The sequence below is a fragment of the Pholis gunnellus genome (genome assembly GCF_910591455.1).
Source record: "Pholis gunnellus genome assembly, chromosome: 2".
In the NCBI taxonomy this organism is placed as follows: Eukaryota; Metazoa; Chordata; class Actinopteri; order Perciformes; family Pholidae; genus Pholis; species Pholis gunnellus.
The window spans coordinates 15,037,947-15,055,743 of record NC_136536.1 but is presented as its reverse complement, the minus strand read 5'-3'; the positions used below and the strand labels follow the sequence as shown (position 1 = coordinate 15,055,743).

General features: G+C 45.4%; 1 protein-coding gene across 1 annotated transcript in view; it reads right to left on the bottom strand.

Moving 5' to 3' along the window:
• Positions 1-17,797, bottom strand: part of rerea (arginine-glutamic acid dipeptide (RE) repeats a) — a gene marked incomplete at its 5' end in the record, with an annotated part of 70,990 nt that overhangs the window by 6,940 nt on the left and 46,253 nt on the right. Inside the window, 6 exons of the mRNA XM_079175227.1 lie at positions 19-132; positions 228-386; positions 641-840; positions 1,363-1,455; positions 1,572-1,734; positions 11,105-11,185. Coding sequence (XP_079031353.1) covers positions 19-132; positions 228-386; positions 641-840; positions 1,363-1,455; positions 1,572-1,734; positions 11,105-11,185 — 810 coding nt within the window. The remainder of the gene's footprint in view (positions 1-18; positions 133-227; positions 387-640; positions 841-1,362; positions 1,456-1,571; positions 1,735-11,104; positions 11,186-17,797) is intronic.

Genomic DNA, 17,797 nt, shown 5'->3' with positions numbered 1-17,797 from the left:
CAAAGAACCCAGACTCACTTGTGTCTTGGACTTTTTAACGCTGGCCCTCTCGGGCTCCTCCGTGTCCGAAGCTCCCTTCTCTCGCTGCCGTTTGGCACTCTTCATAGGTGAAGGAGCCTCCTCTTTAATCTTCTGTGGAGCCAAAGCGGCAGAGCCATTAGGGTACATTTCACAGAGATACGTGCACAGAAAAACAAACGTTTACGAGCAGTCTATGCTGCGTTTACCTTGCTGGGCTTCTTCATGGAGTCTGTCTTGCTGTCTGTGCTGTCAGTACTTGCTGCGCTGGGAGAGGTGCGTCCGCTGGAGCGCAAGTCCTCGTTGGTCGGCGAGGTTCTGCCATCAGGACTGGTCTGCTTCTTACGACCACTACGTAGCGTCGACATCTGATAAAAACAAACAGAGTCAACATGAATCGCGACTAATATTGACTGAAGATGGACATACACCACACACAAGTCCAAATCCTACTTTTTCTAAATATTTGTACAAAGCAATATTTCTGAAACAATGGATGTCTCTCGCTGCAATACTTGTCTAGAGATGATACGCTTTCTGCTTTGTGTTCTGGCTCAAGGGATAACTTTGAGGCTATGATTCCTGAAGGTGAAAATAGAGGGATAGATGAGAGTATGCGCACCGAGCCTCTGTTCCGTCGGGTCCTCATGCTATGCTTCCCGCTGAGTCCATCCTCTTCCTCTTTGACAGGTTTGAACATAAATGGCGGCGGGTCCACTGGCTTCTCGATGGGGGGCAGCTCGCCGTACTTCTTGAAGTGAATGCGGCAGTCTGTGCACAGCAAGATGTTCTCCCGACCCCCGTGGTGCCAGTCCTTGGAGGCTGAGGAAAGCCATTTACAGTTGTGAAATAGCACATTCTCACAGGCAGTAAGAAGTACACACAGACGTGATCTCACAACTACAATAATATTGTCGAATATAGAGAATGCCATTAAGATACTGTGTAGTTTCACATCTAATGAGATAGATATTACTTTTCATGAATCAACGTGGGACTCTGTCCTCCGCTAAATACTGTATTTACATTTTCAGTAGTGCACTAATAAGGTCTATATGGGTTAGGTTATTAGCCACCCTGGTTGAGATGGCGAGAACCTAAGTGTGATCAGATGGGAGCCCGGCACTGGGAGCCAGCTGTGTGGATGGAGGGGTAAGGATAATGAGGTGGTGAGAGTGAACACGCTGTGGGCTCGTGTCTGATTTGATCAAATTTGTCCTGCCATCTGTCACACACAGTGCAGGGCGTGTGCAGACCCGCACTGATCCTCATCAAGACAGGAATACCAAAGCGAGTCCATATGACCAGCATGAGTGACTGCAAGTGCGGAGCGTGACGACTTACTGGTCGTGAAACAGTGGCGGCAGGCGTAGCCCTTCAGCTCCTGTTCGCTGTCTTCACTGTCAAAGTCATCTTCACTGGCTGAGCTGAGGTCCACTGGAAGAGAGAGAAAAGAAAAAAAAAACATTTCACACGAATCCCTCCGACACCAGATCAGGTCATCGCTCCGCCTTTCCCGTCTGGCTTCCACGGACGAGGTCAAATATACGTACAGAACTCGCTGGAGGGGGGGCGTGAGGGAGTGTTGACAGGAGTCGAAGCGGTTCGCGTCTTGATGCGACGGAAGACGGGCTGGCGGCGGTGTCTGCGGTGGGCTCGACAACTGGCTGCCTCGGGGGTCTTCTTCCAATAGTAGTAGAAGGTAATGAGCTCCCCCTGAAATGACAAAACAAAAGGAAAATTCAGTTAAAACGAGACAAATATATCACAAGAACACAAACGGGAGGACGAATGAGGGGGAGGCATCACTTTGACTGCAAATAGGTGTCTGAATTTAAAAAAAAGGTAAATGTATCCAAGTTGCTGGAAATAGTCACTGTGAAATATCTGCAGTTAGGTTGAATAAAATACGCAGAAAATACACATTAGCAGTCAGCGAAGCGTTTCATAGTGAAAGGCCAAGGAGTGGGCAAATCCATGCCAGGATTTGTGGCTGGCCGGGCATGTTTATGCTGTGGCCCTGTCTGTCCCGGGATTAGGCGAGGAGGCTCACTGAATGCAGGGATATTAGGATCAGTGCATTGGTGGCTGCCTGGGTGGCAGGAGGTTGAATGGGAACAAAAGAACATGTCAGGCAGAGCTTTGGCGCTACAAATAGGGAGTGAAATGGCTCCTCGCCCCTTCACTGGAAGAGTCAATTGAACTTTAATCAAACATTCGGAGGGGCGCGCTTGCCAGAGAGCGAGGCGGATAAATCCAGTGTACAAAAGGCCGCCAGGAAATCAATACCCAACTGAAACATTAACACACGCAATCATGGATCAGAAAGCACTTTGCTGAGGCAGCGGGTGCATATTAACTGCCGCTTTCCGGCCACACTCATAATACACGAGCCTTGGAAATTGGCGACAGGAGTCGGGCACCATTATGTAGTTTCCTGTGGGGCTTTGCCCTTTTCTCCCTCACCCGTGGACCCTCATTTGTTAGCGGCCCTCTGTAACAAATTCATGAAGGTGTGGCGCGATTGTTGGGCGAGCAGTAAGTCACCTGTAATCTTCACAGCCCAGAGGGCACCCATCCACTGCCCCGAGGTCTGTTAAACTGCTGTTCAAGAAAGCACCCAGGGTTTAATGGCTATCGATTGTTTTCCTTCTCTGCTTCGGCTGAGAAACTTGACATGAATTAGTCAGTGCATTGCTCTCAATGCATTAACATTAACAACTTAACATCTTCTCTCAAAATGTTCCAAAACAAACAAATGGCAGGAGAGGGTATGATGAAATGGTGCATGAAGTGGCAATAAAAAGCTCTTTTAACAATAAGAGAAAATAAAATTTAATCAAGGCCAGCGATTTCAAAAGTACAATATTCAATAGAACATGAAGGTAACTGCAGCTTTATTTTAGTATCTTATGAAATCGAAACTACTCGAGGCTAGTTGGTTTCTTTTTGTTTGCTGTGAGAAAGCAAAGGTCGGGGATCGGCCAGTGTTTGCTCCTTCATCACAAATGAGTATCTGACATTAAGGAACGAGTTAAGTCTTTCTCAATCACAGCTTTGATTGGCAGAAACAGCTCGACTCTGTGGGCTTAGGCTTGGTTAATAACCTCTCCCTTCATGTGGTTCTTTGGGGAAATTCATATCTCCCAGTGGCTGTAGGAGTCCGCCTTATCAGGCAAAGCAGCGTTGGGAACATTTACTGAGAGTAGCTGAGCTCGATGAAACCCTCTCAAATTTCAGGGTAAATTAAGGTGCTGCGCCGTGCTATGCCAAAGCCAGCGCTCCAGAGCAAAACTGTCCCAAGCCCCACAGCTTGTGCCAGGGCTTTTTAGACGGTTGCAGATGAGCACATCTGGAGTACTGGGAACGATTCCACATGTGGAAGCTCAGCAGGGACAAATCAGTAGAACTCCTTTAAAATACAAAAACAGTTGAAGGAAGAAGGAAAGATTAACCAGCTATTTCTGGAACATTTAAAGTCATTTCTATTATAATATTAATATTTCTTTGTTGTTGTTTGTTTGGTTATGCCAAGAAACAGAACAGCTAATGATATTAGATGATTATATCACCCCCCCCCATGCGTTTGAGCTTCTATTTCAGGCTTGCACCAGAACTTTCTAGTCGTTTCCTGCCTCTTCAGCCTGGCCGGCCACATGGGCAGGCAGGGCGCAGGTGCTAACTGAGGGAAGGCCGGCGTCCTGATGTGAAATCTAATTGAAATGTGCAGATCAAAAGTGTTGAGTGGTGCCGAGCGCTGGCTCTGCTCTGTGCTTAATGACTGTTCTCAGCAGTGCCTCTCTGCCTCCTCGCTGCAGGCTGACAACTACACGGCCTCAACAATAGCTTGGCCGACACAGGGAAAGGTCACCCTGCCTCTCCATCACTTACACCGTGTCAAGTACCGCTACATCGGGGCTAGGGGCTAATGAAAACATTAGCCTGGGCTTTTGAATGGGAATTAACAGGTGCACTGATGAGTACAGCCGGGTGCAAAATGGAAAGGGGAAAACAAAAAGGAGCTTTTATTAATTCACTTGAGCTGAAAAGTCACTGCTGGTAAAAAAAAATTATAATAAAAGCAAGAAGAAATGTGCTCTGGCCCTCCATTAAAACGCTTACTACTTGTAAATATATTTTACTTTAACAGTTAATGAATACAAATTCTGAATACAGTCACATTGACAAAGTGTTGCTGAAGATTGAAGACTTTCAATGTGTGGTGGAGTTATGATGTCTGCAGTTGAACATGGGATGTGGTTGAGAGAGGCTTTGTGCTGTAAATTAATGTCAAAGACAGATTACGTCTCTCAGCCCGTCTGCACGTCAAATGTGGTTCCCCAGAAGTCGCACATGTCCGACCTCTCACACAGACTTGTGTACGTTTCTCTGTCATGCGGCCAAATGCCCACAGCAACACTTTAGCTTTCATCACCGTGTGTTTCTTCCCCACGATTAGGTGTTTAGCCAGCGAGTTCTTATGTACTTATTGAGGCTACAGAGGAAAGTTGCCGTTTCTAAGTAAAATGAAGACGACAGTGAAACGGAAAAGGTTCCATGAACCTGCATCTAAAAACAGCTCAGCGGTATCCGCTGGAAATTCATGGAAATACCTGAAACATAAAACTGGATGGGCCCTGGCCTCCGCACCGTAATTTCCCCCCAGTGCTGTAAATCACTGCGGCGCGGTACAGAGTGTGCTGCCGCTCCGCACTACACGAGATACTGACAACATAAGCTCAGTATTATAAGGCCTTTTAGACTGCTTCCATCCGCAGGAGCTTTCTGGCCAGTGGATTATCCGACAAGGAAGGGGCTTACCCTCCTATCACGACACTCAGGGCTACCATTCCAGTTATTGCCACTTAAAATGGTCGTCTACATACGTGCGTGTGTGTGTGTGCAAACGTATGTGAGAGAGAAATTGTCGAAGGGTTCAAGATTATGTAAAGCAATGTTTTCTTGACACTCAACCATCCGTAAGAAACAAGTTCTTCATCATTTGTGCTCTTCTAGTTATTGTAATAAGCATAAATTAATTAAAAAATAACCTGAACTCTTTAGAATAATAGCTGAAAAATTGTATTCAAGTCTTTTGCTAGCACTTAAATATATTTTTTATATTTATCTATATAGATATAAATTAAGTTAGGAGGTTAAAGTGCATTTTAACCTCATTCAAATAAAATTAGATTTCATTAATGGCTTCGTGCACTTTGTAACAGAAGTCAACAGGTTTTGTACTCACTGAGCTGTAAACCGTCTTATGTTCCTGTTTGTGAGATTTAGACTGAATAAGGTTAACCGTGAAACCGTTGAATTGCGGGTGGGAGTGCCGGTCGAGGCTGAGTGGGAGTGCAGGATCCGTCACTGGGCTCGGTGGTCCTGTGTGCGCGGGCAGGGCCGAGGCTGAGGGCTAAACTTGTGTATTTACACCCTCATCCCCTCTCAGGCCCAGGCCTGAACAGATGGTTTCTGTTTTTCCTGGCAGATTTGTGACAGAGCCACAAAAGGCCCCTGCTTTGACATGAAGCCAAACGGTTAAGGCCGTTACTGGCAAGAGCAAGGGGAAGGAGGACAGAACAGGGGAGAGTTGAGGAGGGGGAGGGCCGATGTGTGGAGAGGAGAGCCGAGAGGGAGGCTGAAAGAGCCAGTAGAGGATAACAATGGACAATCGACATTGAATCCAACCACAACCCTTCCTGAAAAAAAAAAAAAAAAAAAAAAATCTCTCTGCAAATAAAAATCTCTGCTTAAAACTTAAGGCTCTTTAGCAGCAGCGTGCAGGGAGCATGTGATGTCTGGGTTCTGCTGGCTGATAGCGAGTCGTGTAAACATCCATTAGTGCAGCGTGAACCTGTGCTCCTCCTGCTTCCCTCCACAGTCTGCAGCCGGAGGAGGGAGGACCGCTTCCTCATTCGTTTCTCTTAGCTAAATCAAACCACGGTTTAATTATGCATGTGCTCGACCCCCTGGACTTGGTATTCTTCACCGGCCATGACAGGTTGTACAGTGTATCGTTTCACTGAGTGTTTGACTGTAACTGTACGGGGCAACTCTGCACACGCTAATGTGGTTAAATAGGTCAGATTCGTATTCGCGATGCCTGCTGGGCCATATGACGCGTCCCGAAGTGAAGAAAAAGCACACGCCTCCTTATCTTGAGTCTTTTGACATTAATATGTTGAATCATAAATTAATGTTGTCTTTATATGATACAGATTACGTAAAAAATATTCAGTGGGAACTTGGAATATAAAAAAATATTCCAGCAAATGTACAAGTTCTCAGGTGAAAACCAGGTCAAATTAAAATGGTTTTCTCTGTCCTCTTTGGACTTTAGAGAGTTTTGGCGACTGAATAGTGAAAAGGACCTTGGCTGGTGGAGCAGAGTGCATGTGAAAGGCGGTGAAATGGACAGCCGTTCCCTGCTGCGCGGCGCCTTTCTGCTGGAGAATGACTGAATAAGCTCTGCTTTCACAGGTCAGGGATGCACATGCTGAAGAATCAGCACTCGTGTTTCTCCTGCTGTAAGCGCTTTTGCCAATGAAAGCAGATTGGATGGCAACAGTGCCTTTTTTTTTTTTTTTAGCTGGAGGGCCGATCCTGCGTGTTCAGCTGATAAGCTAGTCCCTCAAAAACCACGACATGAAGCTTACCAGAGAACTCAATTACACAGGGAGCTCCTGCTCTCTGTGCTCCATCTATTCGGCTGGGAAAAAAAGAGAGATTTTGCCCACACTCCGCTGCGCTAAATTGCCTGTGGTCTACTAAAAGAACATCAATACTCGCTGGTTGAGCTTCCATCCGCCGACAGCGATTCCATTGCCTAAACAAGTCATATCATTTACCAAACACGAAAGCTGTTCTGTCACACTACTGACAGCTGCTGCCAACTGGACCAGGCCCCTGTAGTTTGTAGCTGGTTTAATTAGTGTTTGAACCAAAGTATTTATAATCACAGTCATCCCCAAGGTTCTGGCTGCTGAGCTAAGGACATGGCAATGAATTCAATTTGACGTTTGTACAGATTGTACCGGGGCAAACATCTGCTGCGAGGTTGTGTTGAGAACACTGTTCTCCTGTTGGCCATCCTGTAAATGACAGGGCCTGGGGAGGGGGGAGGGGGGGTTGAGAGCTCGCTTTTCTCGGAGAGGACAAGATGCTGCAAGAGCCGCTCAGCACATCACAGCCTGGTTAGTCCGAGTGTCGACACAAGCAGGGCAGCGTTTAAAAATAAAAATAAAAAATAAAAAAATCAGACACACAGCTCAGGTCAGCCATATGCCCACAGCTCCTGAAAATCATGAACGTGCTCGACAGTCACAGTGACGTTTGTGCTTCACCTGCTAAATAAAGACACAACTGCTACTGAGAATAATAGCTATATATATATATATTTTTGTTTTTATGATTGCTGCTACTTGCCCAGCTGTTGGAATCAAACTGTTTGCCATCGGAGGACACTTGTTTGACTTGTGACATCAACAAAGACCAAAAACAGACTATCTGGTTTTTCCATCTGCCAAAAACAAAGCAGGAACCAGAAAATGTTGCTATGAATCATTTTAATGTTTGAACTTTTCCTGTCCTGTAACTTTGCATGACTTGCAGCTGATGTTTTGCTGTGAAAAATGTGCCGAATGTTTTACTTAAACGGCAGCAGATTCATACAAACAAACTTAAAAAAACAATAATATCTAAATTCTTCACAAATTTTAAAAGTAAGACAACATTACAATTAGTTAAGTGTTTTGGTGCTAATGCAAATTCTATGCGGGTAACTTGAATAGTTAATCATGGAGTAAAGAGAATAACCTACAGGATGCAGGAATGGGGCCTGGAGGTAAAAATGAACCGATAAACATTCACACACACACACACACACACACACACACACACAGCGAGCATTGTTCTATGCCTGTAAATTGTTTTCCATTTCTTCATCTACTTTATTGGATTGTAGTTGCTCTGCGTTCTAACGTGAAACATTTTTATGATCCATAAATACACAACACACCGATGTGTGACTATAAAGTAAACAAATGAGTTTATAACTCTCTCACTGGACACAAAGACAAGCTGTACTGAACACAGTGGCATGAACACATTTTTCAGTGTAATTCCCAAACTGGTTAAATAATAGCTTCTTATTTGCACTGTAATATCTTCATGTGTAATTTGCAGGTTAACTGCAGTACTTTATTCCACCAATGAAACGGTTTGGGCTCAGTCCTGTATGGAAATAAGTCAACACTTCCCAATTCGCTCTCATTTCCGACCGTCAATTTCTCTGTTTGGCTGCACAGCAAACGGAGCTCGAGCCGATACAAATCTGCTCGGCAAATACTTTGCTGTTGATATCCTCTGTGCGCTCCTTGTGAAAACCCCTCCAGTGAAAAATATCAAGAGCAGAGTTATCTGCGAGCTGCCATTTCAGCATATTTAGTTGTTTAAACACTGGAAGCAGCGAGCTCATGTTCCATGACGTCCCTCCCTCGAGTGAAGCAAATGGTGGCAGCGAAGCTAGTTGCAGACGGTCAGGCGACACACCCACTTCCCCCCTCTCCGGGCCTTTATGTGACTTTATATAAAGCATTCCTGAGTGCTAGTCAGGCCCGGTGTGTTTACACAGCGCTGGGTGCTTACCCAGGGTACAGGGTGTTTGAGGGCCGAGCAGGAGGAGCAGTGAGGGGCAGACACGCTGTACTGGACCTCTGGACATCAGCCCCCAAAAGGGCTTCTACGCTCTACACTCCGGCTCCACAACCAGGACTTAGGGCAGTAGCTCCCTCAGTTCTGCAACATGCTTCTTCTTTTTTTTTATTTGGCATGCAAGCCTGCTACTGGAGATAATGGGAAAATCTTTGCGGTTTTCGAAGGACGTAAAATAGATAGGATTTGGGAATGAGCAGGTAGAAAAAAATGAAATGAGCTTTCCTCGGGTATTGACTCGCAGAGATAAGTCGTTCAGCACAAAAGCAAGTTCAATCATAAGCAAAAGAGTTTTTTTTTTTTTCCTGTGCGACGACAACCCAGGCTGTTTAGTGTCTCTATTGAGCTCACGCCCCATGTTGCCCCTTCTCCTCTCATCACAGCTACCCTCCCCATGCTCTCCCAGTCATTTTCCTCTCTTTTCATATGTTTAAAGGGCAGTTTATTTTCCATTTGTAGGGGGGAAAATGAATCTCTCTGCTCTGTGGTGGTGGCAGGCCTAGATCCTGGAGGAGGTCTATTACCTCTCCTGCCAAGTAGACTCCCCCTCCAGGTTGAATTACATTAATACCTCCTTTATAGCCAATCAACTGGACTAGTCGTATATTTCAAAACCAGTGAAAATAATTGAAGAAACCTCTGCGAGGGGGAAACCGTGTTCATACACTTTAATCTCTTATTCAAGAGGTTCAAATTGGTTTTGAGGAATAAAAAAAATGTAGCACAAACGGAGGTGACACCGAAGAGGCTCCTGAGTAAAAAATATAACATGATATTTAGGGAGTGTTTGAGGAGCAGGGCCGACACATCCTCACAGCTCACAGCAGACAAGGAAATGAAGTGGCGGGAAGTACGACAAACACCTTTGATGTCTGTGTCAGCACTGCATCGGCACACTTCCAGCAGGAGCAGCCTCGCAGAAACGGCGAGGTCTGCGCGGCTTTGTGAATGAAAACGCATATCTAAGAATAATTGAACAGCCAAGTCAAAAGGTGTGGGGGACTTTGAAGCAACATGTGCATGTACAGCATGTTCCCGTTATTGCCAGTTATAGTGGAGATCAAAAACAAAGCTCTTGCAGTTCTCCTTGTGCAGATATAATGAGACAAAGAATTAAAAAGACAAACAACATGAAGTCTATGCGGTTGCTATGTTTTGTTTTCAACATAACAATCACATTTAATAAGGTTGACTGTTGTGTTTTTCCTCGTTAGTCCAGGATTCGACTCAGTTGTACCATGAGGAAAGTCACACAGTTGTGCAGTAATGATTAACACATTGACGCTTGCACACACACAGAAGAGGGAAAGTCCCGTGTACATAAACAATTACAACAATTCCTCAAAGCATGGCACATTAAATCACTTTGACTCCTTTAATCAAAAAGGTATTTGTTATCTTAAAACCACCACGAAAGAAGAAGCATAATGCGAGAACACACATTATAATTTAATCCTGAAAGTAGTTAAGACACAATAATCTGTGCTTCAAATGCAAACAGAAGAGCACAAATGTGGAACCTAATTCCAGGTAATTTACAATGACAGCAACTTATTCATATTGTTGCTGTTGAAGGTTTGTTGACACCAGTGATGTCAGCAAACAAAGGAGAACGAAAAAGCAGATTTTACATCTTCAATTTAAAATCTGGATTCAAGTATGTGAATATATCTTTATTTGTTATGATAAATAAATAATTGATTGGGCCTTCAAGAGAAAGGCATGTGTCCCCAAGTTGCCACTTTGAGCCACAAACTAAAATGGTTTCCTCACAGAGGTTTCCTGTTTGTTGTACACTTAAAGAGCTCCCACCGTAACCTGCTTCTTAATCCTTGAGGAAGCCATTACGCTGCACTTTAGAGTCAAGTAAAAGTTGGTGAAAATGTAAAAAAATAAAATGTAAAAAATAAAAAAATCGAGCACTGCTATAACACTTTAGCACAATCATGAGCTAAAGCAGGCCAGAGACGTGCTATGAACACAGTGGCTCACATCACATCTGCACAACTTGTTTACTACTTACTTACTAACAGAGGACGCTAATTAATGTGCAGCGTGTCACTTGTAAGGTTTCAGTGGTGAAGTCTGTAAAGTACATTTAGCCTTTTCTTTTCTCAGGTATAACTAGAAGTATTCTTATTTATTATTATTTCCAGAGAGCCTGAAGGGAGATCTGACAATACTGCAGCACAGTTGATGGCATGCAGCACTTACTTCTTATCAATAAGAGCTCTGGTTAAAAACCAGCCATGCTCAGAATATCACACCAACAATGTTTTACTGCTGCTGCTGCTCTCCATTAGTTACGAGCAAACCACACTGCAGCTCATTTGAGATGTTTCAGTGCTATTAAACAAATAACTCGTCTTACCGTTTCTTTGTTGGGCAGCAGCTCTTTTCGGATCCTGAAGAAGTTTTTGCCGAACTGTCTCAACCCTTTAATGAAGCGCTTCTGCAATGTTTCACAGAGGAGGAAAGAGAGAGAGAGAGAGGGAGAGAGAGAGAGAGAGAGAGAGAGAGAGAGAAAAAAGAGGCCAGTTAGTGTCTGTGAAGTCAGCTTAACTGTGACCGCATAAAGTTACACGCTCACCCCGCGACAAATAAAAAAAAAGCATTGCTTTCATTCTGTTAGTCTGTGGTCAGGGAGGTTTCGTGTGCATCTAGAAATCTCTGTCGCCGTTTAAACTCGGGAGAAAAGACTGTCAGAGCAAAACAAGAGAGGAAATGACAAGTAAGGCAGAGAGAGACGCTGGTCTTCTCATGTGGAGAGAAAATACACAATAAAAAAACATCTAATGTGAGAGCACGGTTGACAGTGTCCACGTTGAGCGTTTTGTTAGTGAATAGTGAAAAGTTTAAAGTCAAAGGCTAAACTTGCGAGTTGTACAGCAGGAAAATGCCTCACTGTGCATGGTGGTGCGATTTCTATTTTTTAAAAACAGCATAGAAAACATGACACAATTTAAAACCAACAAATATATCCTTGCCTGAGTGAATGGAGATGAACGGCATGATGACAGAAATTACTACTTCATAACACCGGATTCAATCGGACGTGAAAATGTGACCACACCGCCTCACGTCGACGAGCACAAAAACAACACCAGCCACAGATAAAATACGACAGAGCTGACCAACCTAAATGCATGTCTTCTCCTTTAAGAGCCACGGACCGCGAGCCATGAAAAGAGCGGAGGCTGAAAACATTCATAACCAGCGAAGCAGACAAGCAGCAGATTTACTTTCTTGTTCCAGAGGCGAGCCCCGCTCCTCCGTGGTCTCAGCCAAACCGTTTCCACCAAGTAACTCCAGCGAAAAGCGGGGAAAAGTCCTCAGGGAGCACGGCACAAATCTCCACGTCCAGCCACCGGTAAAACGGGCAAATTTAGGGGGAAAATCCACAACGTCTCCAACGGTACATTGCCCCTTTTTTTCCTCCTTTTCTTTTACAAGCAAGAAATAGCTTGTCACTCGCTGCTCTTCCACTACAAAGGGGACGGCTTTACATGTGATCTTTCTGCAAGAGAGCCTCTGGTTCGCAGCAGGCTGGAAAACCCGGAGTGGAGTCCTGAGCCTCACGCGAGGGTCGGACACGGCGCGCATTTCAGCTCGTTCTGGATCCTCTTAACACTGGCTCATGCCTCCACCCCCACACATGGGAAAAGCTAGGCCACTGTTTGTGAGTAAAACTACACCAAATCTGCCTGATTCATTAAAACAGAAACTACAGCAGTCCTTTAAATGTATTCAGAGCTTTGGGGGGGAGGAGGAGGAGGGGGCACGCACTCAGAGGCGCAAACTCAACTAGCTGCCAGGCTGAGAGGGGAGGCAGGCTGAGAGGATTTGTGTGGACAGCGTTCTCGGACATGGTGGAAGGAGACAAGCGAGAGGGAAAACTAGACATGGAGTCTCTCCCCGGGGTTGGGAGTTCATTTTCCATGGCATGCACGTTATGTAACCAGAGATTGTTTACACGCCGAGAGTTCTGGTGGGGAACAAACGGCAAAATTTACAGAAGCAAAACACCGCTGTCGTTATGGAGAAAGACAGACCTATCTCACCAACAGGAAGGAATGGCCATTATCTCCATTGCGCAAACACACTCAATAGTCTCAAGCTTTAGGGTCTAACAGTGTAATTGTCAGGGACGAAATGTAAAAGTGTAAGTCTGAGTTAAACCAGACTAAATAGTCAAACGTGGCCCGACCACAAGCTAGATGTGACGGAGCTGACGGCCTCATCAGTGACATGAGACAGCAGTTCATATGCATTAATCAGACCGAAAGGTGTAGCGGTTGATTAGCCAGTAGATGGAGCCGTCTCCAACACAAGCTCTAACGCCCCCCCCCCACCCCACCCAACATCCTCCACCCATCTCCAACCACTGGAGGGGTTCAGAGCAGATTACCGCTTGGACTGTCAGTCAAACTTCCACAGGGCCACACATGACCAGTGAGAACGCCACTGCAGAGAGGATCACCGTCACAGGGGGCGATGACAAAACTAGGTCAATATTGACTTGAAATATTAGCTTTGTTTGTGTGCAAAATTTCAAGGAGGATGCAAAAAATATTTGAATCATCCTGAAGCAGTTAGTCCCGAGTACGACACATTTCAACAATGCGTCTTTAGCAGCCGTGAGGTTAAAGTGCTGCGTCTCAGCGTCGGCAAGTAAGTATTCTCAGAAGAGGAAGGCCTTTGATTCTTTTTACACAGAGGGGGATTCTGCCGACTGAATTGAGTGCGGTTTAGATTGAGATTTCCTTCCTCGCAGTGACGGCAGGCCTGCTCAATAACTAGACCTGCCCATGCAGCCTGTGTGTCTGTCCTAATTATGTCACCTTAATTATGTTCCCCGACTGTACTATTTACACAGTCTGTCCGTCCGCCCGTCTCCACAGAGGAGCCGTGTGCATGCCCCCCCCCCCCCCCCCTCTCCCTCTCATGCTCCCCCCCGTCTCCCTCCTCCCTTCCGTTTTCTTTCTCTCGCTGGTTCCCTCCTCCCCTCTCTGCACATCGGCTCCAGTTTAAGGCTCCATTTCAGCTGCCTGGGCTCACTGCTCTCCAGCCCGGCTAATAAATCATCCGCCAATCTGCTCCCTGAATCGCTCTGCCCCTGCTCCGATTGCTCCAGCCCTCCGTTGCTAGGCAACACAGCGGTGGAGGAGGGGCTGAGAGTGCTGAGAGAGAGAGACAGAGAGAGAGAAGGGGGAGGAAGAGAGAGAGGGGGGCTGGGTGGAAGCGCTACTAAATGGCCATCCGCTGTGCAGAAACAACAGGCTTCTCTCTCCGAGTGTGTTCCAGAGAGCTGGCGCTTTTCACCCGCCCTGAGTTTCCTTTAGGAGACTAACAGAGCACTATTGTGAGGCCGGAGAGGAGACATATAAAAGGGAGGAGGAGAAGAAGAAAGGATTCAATAGGCCATTGTTGTGTGTACGCACTTCCTGCTTGAGAGTTGATTGTTGGGAGTTGTAAAACCGGTTGAGATAATGCAGACATATGCACAAAGATGGTATCACGATGACCAACGGGTGGCGCAGACACGCACATGGGACATAATTCCTGCTAAAATGTCATTCCACGACAACACTGACGCAATACTGTCCAACAGCAAACAAAGCCACTTTCACTCAATATGGAGTCATTATACTTGACTTGTTGTTAAAAGCTGACCTTTCAGAGCCTGCCGTGTATAAACCCGGAGGGCCGAGGACAATCGGCCGGCGAGCCAAAAACCAAAAGGGGAAAAAAAAGAAAAAAGAACACACACTGCTCTGAAATATCAGTTAGTAATAAGATTGGCCACGGGGTGCAGAGAGGAAATCACAACATGCTAGAAGAAGAGAGGGGGAGGCCGCAGCGGCAGACACTAGACTACCCACGTCCTCTTTGCACTGACACTACACATAAAGACAAACATGTATGCAGACGTCAAAGGAGATACATACGCTTTGATAAGAAATCAACAAGACAATACTTTGCATTCACCATAAACACAAAAACACAAAGATCTTCTGCCAACTTTCAGCAGGCAGAGTAACGTCCTCTGCTGCTTTGTGCTTGCACCGACACAAAAGGTGACAGGAAATTCCAGCACACACCCATCCTGCTATTTAGTTACTGAACAACCCTAAAAAGCATTGCTGGCACTGCACCATAAGGGTGGAAGAACAAACTGTTGACACTAAATCTCTACCGCTGCGGACGGAGCTCCCTCTGCAGACGAGAACAGCTGGAGTAAAGCTGCTCATCTAACTTTAATATAATCTGCAGCCTGCAGCGGGGGATGCGAGGCGACGTGTCGTGTTTTATCCGCCCGCGGTGGTTTTGGTCGAGCAGTGTGTCTTAGGCCCGTAGGCTTTTGTCCGACCACTGGGGGGCCGCTACTCTCTGCCTCACCCTCCCTCCCTCCCTCCCTCCCTTCCACCTCTGTGCTGTCGGCAGCCTGCTCCACTCATCCATCAGCTGAAGACACAGCCGGAGATGAGCCGCGGCACAGCGCAGCTGGCTGAGGAATAGATCGGCCGCCATAGATCAGCCGCTCTGTCTCTGACACGGCGACGCACAGCGCCACTGCTGCTGCTTTATGTTGTTTGTATGGCACCTCCTGTTGGCCGATGCATTATTAGCACCACTTATTTACAATCAGGGATGACAGCAGCTTCATGAGAGGAGACAATTTCATGATATCGAGTTTGCTTTGATGACCTCCCCTCCCCCCCGTCTGCGGGTAGGGAAGGTACAGATGACAGAGTATTTAAATAGATAACTTATCGGATAAAACCTATGTATCTGATACGGTTGAGATTTAGGCAAATGATAGCTTTAGGTGGGACAACAGACAGGACCAATGCATCTGAGGCTAGGTGAGAATTTAAGTTTTAATATTTGCGTGAGTTACAAGATATAATGTAGTTGTTGTAGAAGTGTATACATTATTTAAATTTCCGTTCTTTTTATTTTTTATTCCTGTCATAAAACTTCCAATAAAGAATCTGGGTGGTGGAAACTGAGGTGGATGAGTTGAGGTTAAAATGACATCTGTGTGTATAATATAACACATTTTACAATTATAGAATTAATTAAAAAGAATGGATTTTTCATAAAAAAGTATACAATACGTAACAATAGCGATGCCTGTTTACTGTGTAGTTTTTGGTTTTTCAACTGATAAATAATCACATCATATTAACTATGATTGATTCGCCACTTTAAGGATTCTACAATCTTAGATCCACAACTTTATTAATAACGTGAAACATGTGCAGAGAGTGTCCGCAGTGGCACAGGAGTCCCCAAAAACGGTTCATTTATAATCTGTAAGAGGATTCATTTTAATTATCTAATAAGTTGATGATCATATCCTGTCAGCTAATTGTGCTTTCATGCTGTTCAACAAGTGCTTATTTAGACAGGAAAACGTCTCGGTGTTGTAACATTATTGCTGTAATAAAGCATCAGTGGAGAAACATTGAGTGGCAACAAACAGAAACAAACTGTCTGCTTTTCACTTCAAGTGCTTTTTGTTCCCGTTTTCAAAGAGTTTATTTTTGCCGCTGAGGAAAATCGCACTAAAGGACGGGAAGAGAGCGGGCAGTAAGCACCGAGTTTGCTTCTGATGAAACACACTTAAAGAAGTGGTGTGGTGGGACTACACATCTCAGACTTCAGAAACAACAGAGAAACTATTCCACGTCTGACTGTCTGCCCTCAATAACAGATTACGTTCCCCTTTCCTCTGTGATTAAATCAACCACTGCTCTACCCTCAACAGCTGCGAGGAGGCGAGACACCACGGGAGAGGTTTCTGCTGAAATGGTGCTCGTTTTATATTTAAATAATTAGAGATTTTCCTTTGCTGTAATCTATAGTTATCACTTTACTGATGCATAAAACAGTTTGAGTGGCGCTCACGTCAAGGGGATGGATTTTCCATTTCTTAAAGTCGTAATGATACTCTGACAGTAAGAAGGGGTCGACTGTAACACGTCTCACTGAAGTGAAAGTATTTTCCTAGCCAGCGAGAAGACAATCAAATTGAAACAAACACTCCTTCGCGTCGTCACTTCCTCCATCGCAGCAGTGAAACGTCTTACAAATGATCGTGGCGGTGGTCTTATCTCTCTGTGGGAGGTGTGTGGGGACAAATCATAGATGTTTTCCTATAGTTAGGGAGCTGCAACGGGGCTCAGGATTATGTGCTTCGTGGCAGCAGCTGCAAACGGAGAGGGAAGAAGAGAGGTGGAGCGGGGTGAGAGAAGTCAAAGAGGGGGGGGGTGACAAGTGACCCTGCAGACAGGCTGATTCTGTCATCTCAGCTCCGCCGCTGTCACTTTTATTCACATCTCTAAAGGAATGCAGGGGTGGGGTGAAAAAGAGCAGGAAGGGATAATGAAGCTCGTCCTGGAGGGGATGAGAGGGAAGAGGAGAGGCAGATGGAGAAGGGGGGGGGGGATGATGAATAAATGAAGAGCAGCGGGGCTGGTTTCTGCGAGTGTGTCAAGGTTGGAGCTACATTTACACCTGTCCCTCAAGGCTGCGGTGCTGAAAAGGCACAACCGGCGATCAGATCACTGGGAGACGTGTCCTTGGTCGCCCAGAGTCAAGCTGCTGCTTCTCCAGGCTGTGGGGCAGGTGGAGCACTAACGGCCTGCTGACCGCCTCCACAAGACATGTCATTTGTATACATTTGCTATGTTGTGGTAAACGGGCGAGACCAATGAATCCACCAGGCCAGTGTATCGACTGTGTATAGTTTGTTGGCCGATAATTAACAAGAAATTCTATCACAGAAATGCAAAACTAGGTTTAAAGTCATTTAGATAGTGACTGTAAAATGTCCCGATCAGTATGTAACCTGTGCACAATTCTATAGAAAAACAAAAGCGAGGGATCTGCATCAAGACTGCCGATATAGCGTTATTAGATTTTTCCACACATCAATATCATCACTCAGAATATATCAGGGTAAATCATTACAGATGAATAACTCTGCAAAGCAACATTTGTCTCATTTCTGAAGTGATTGCTTCACTGTCTGAATAGAGTTACAGCTCCTACTGTT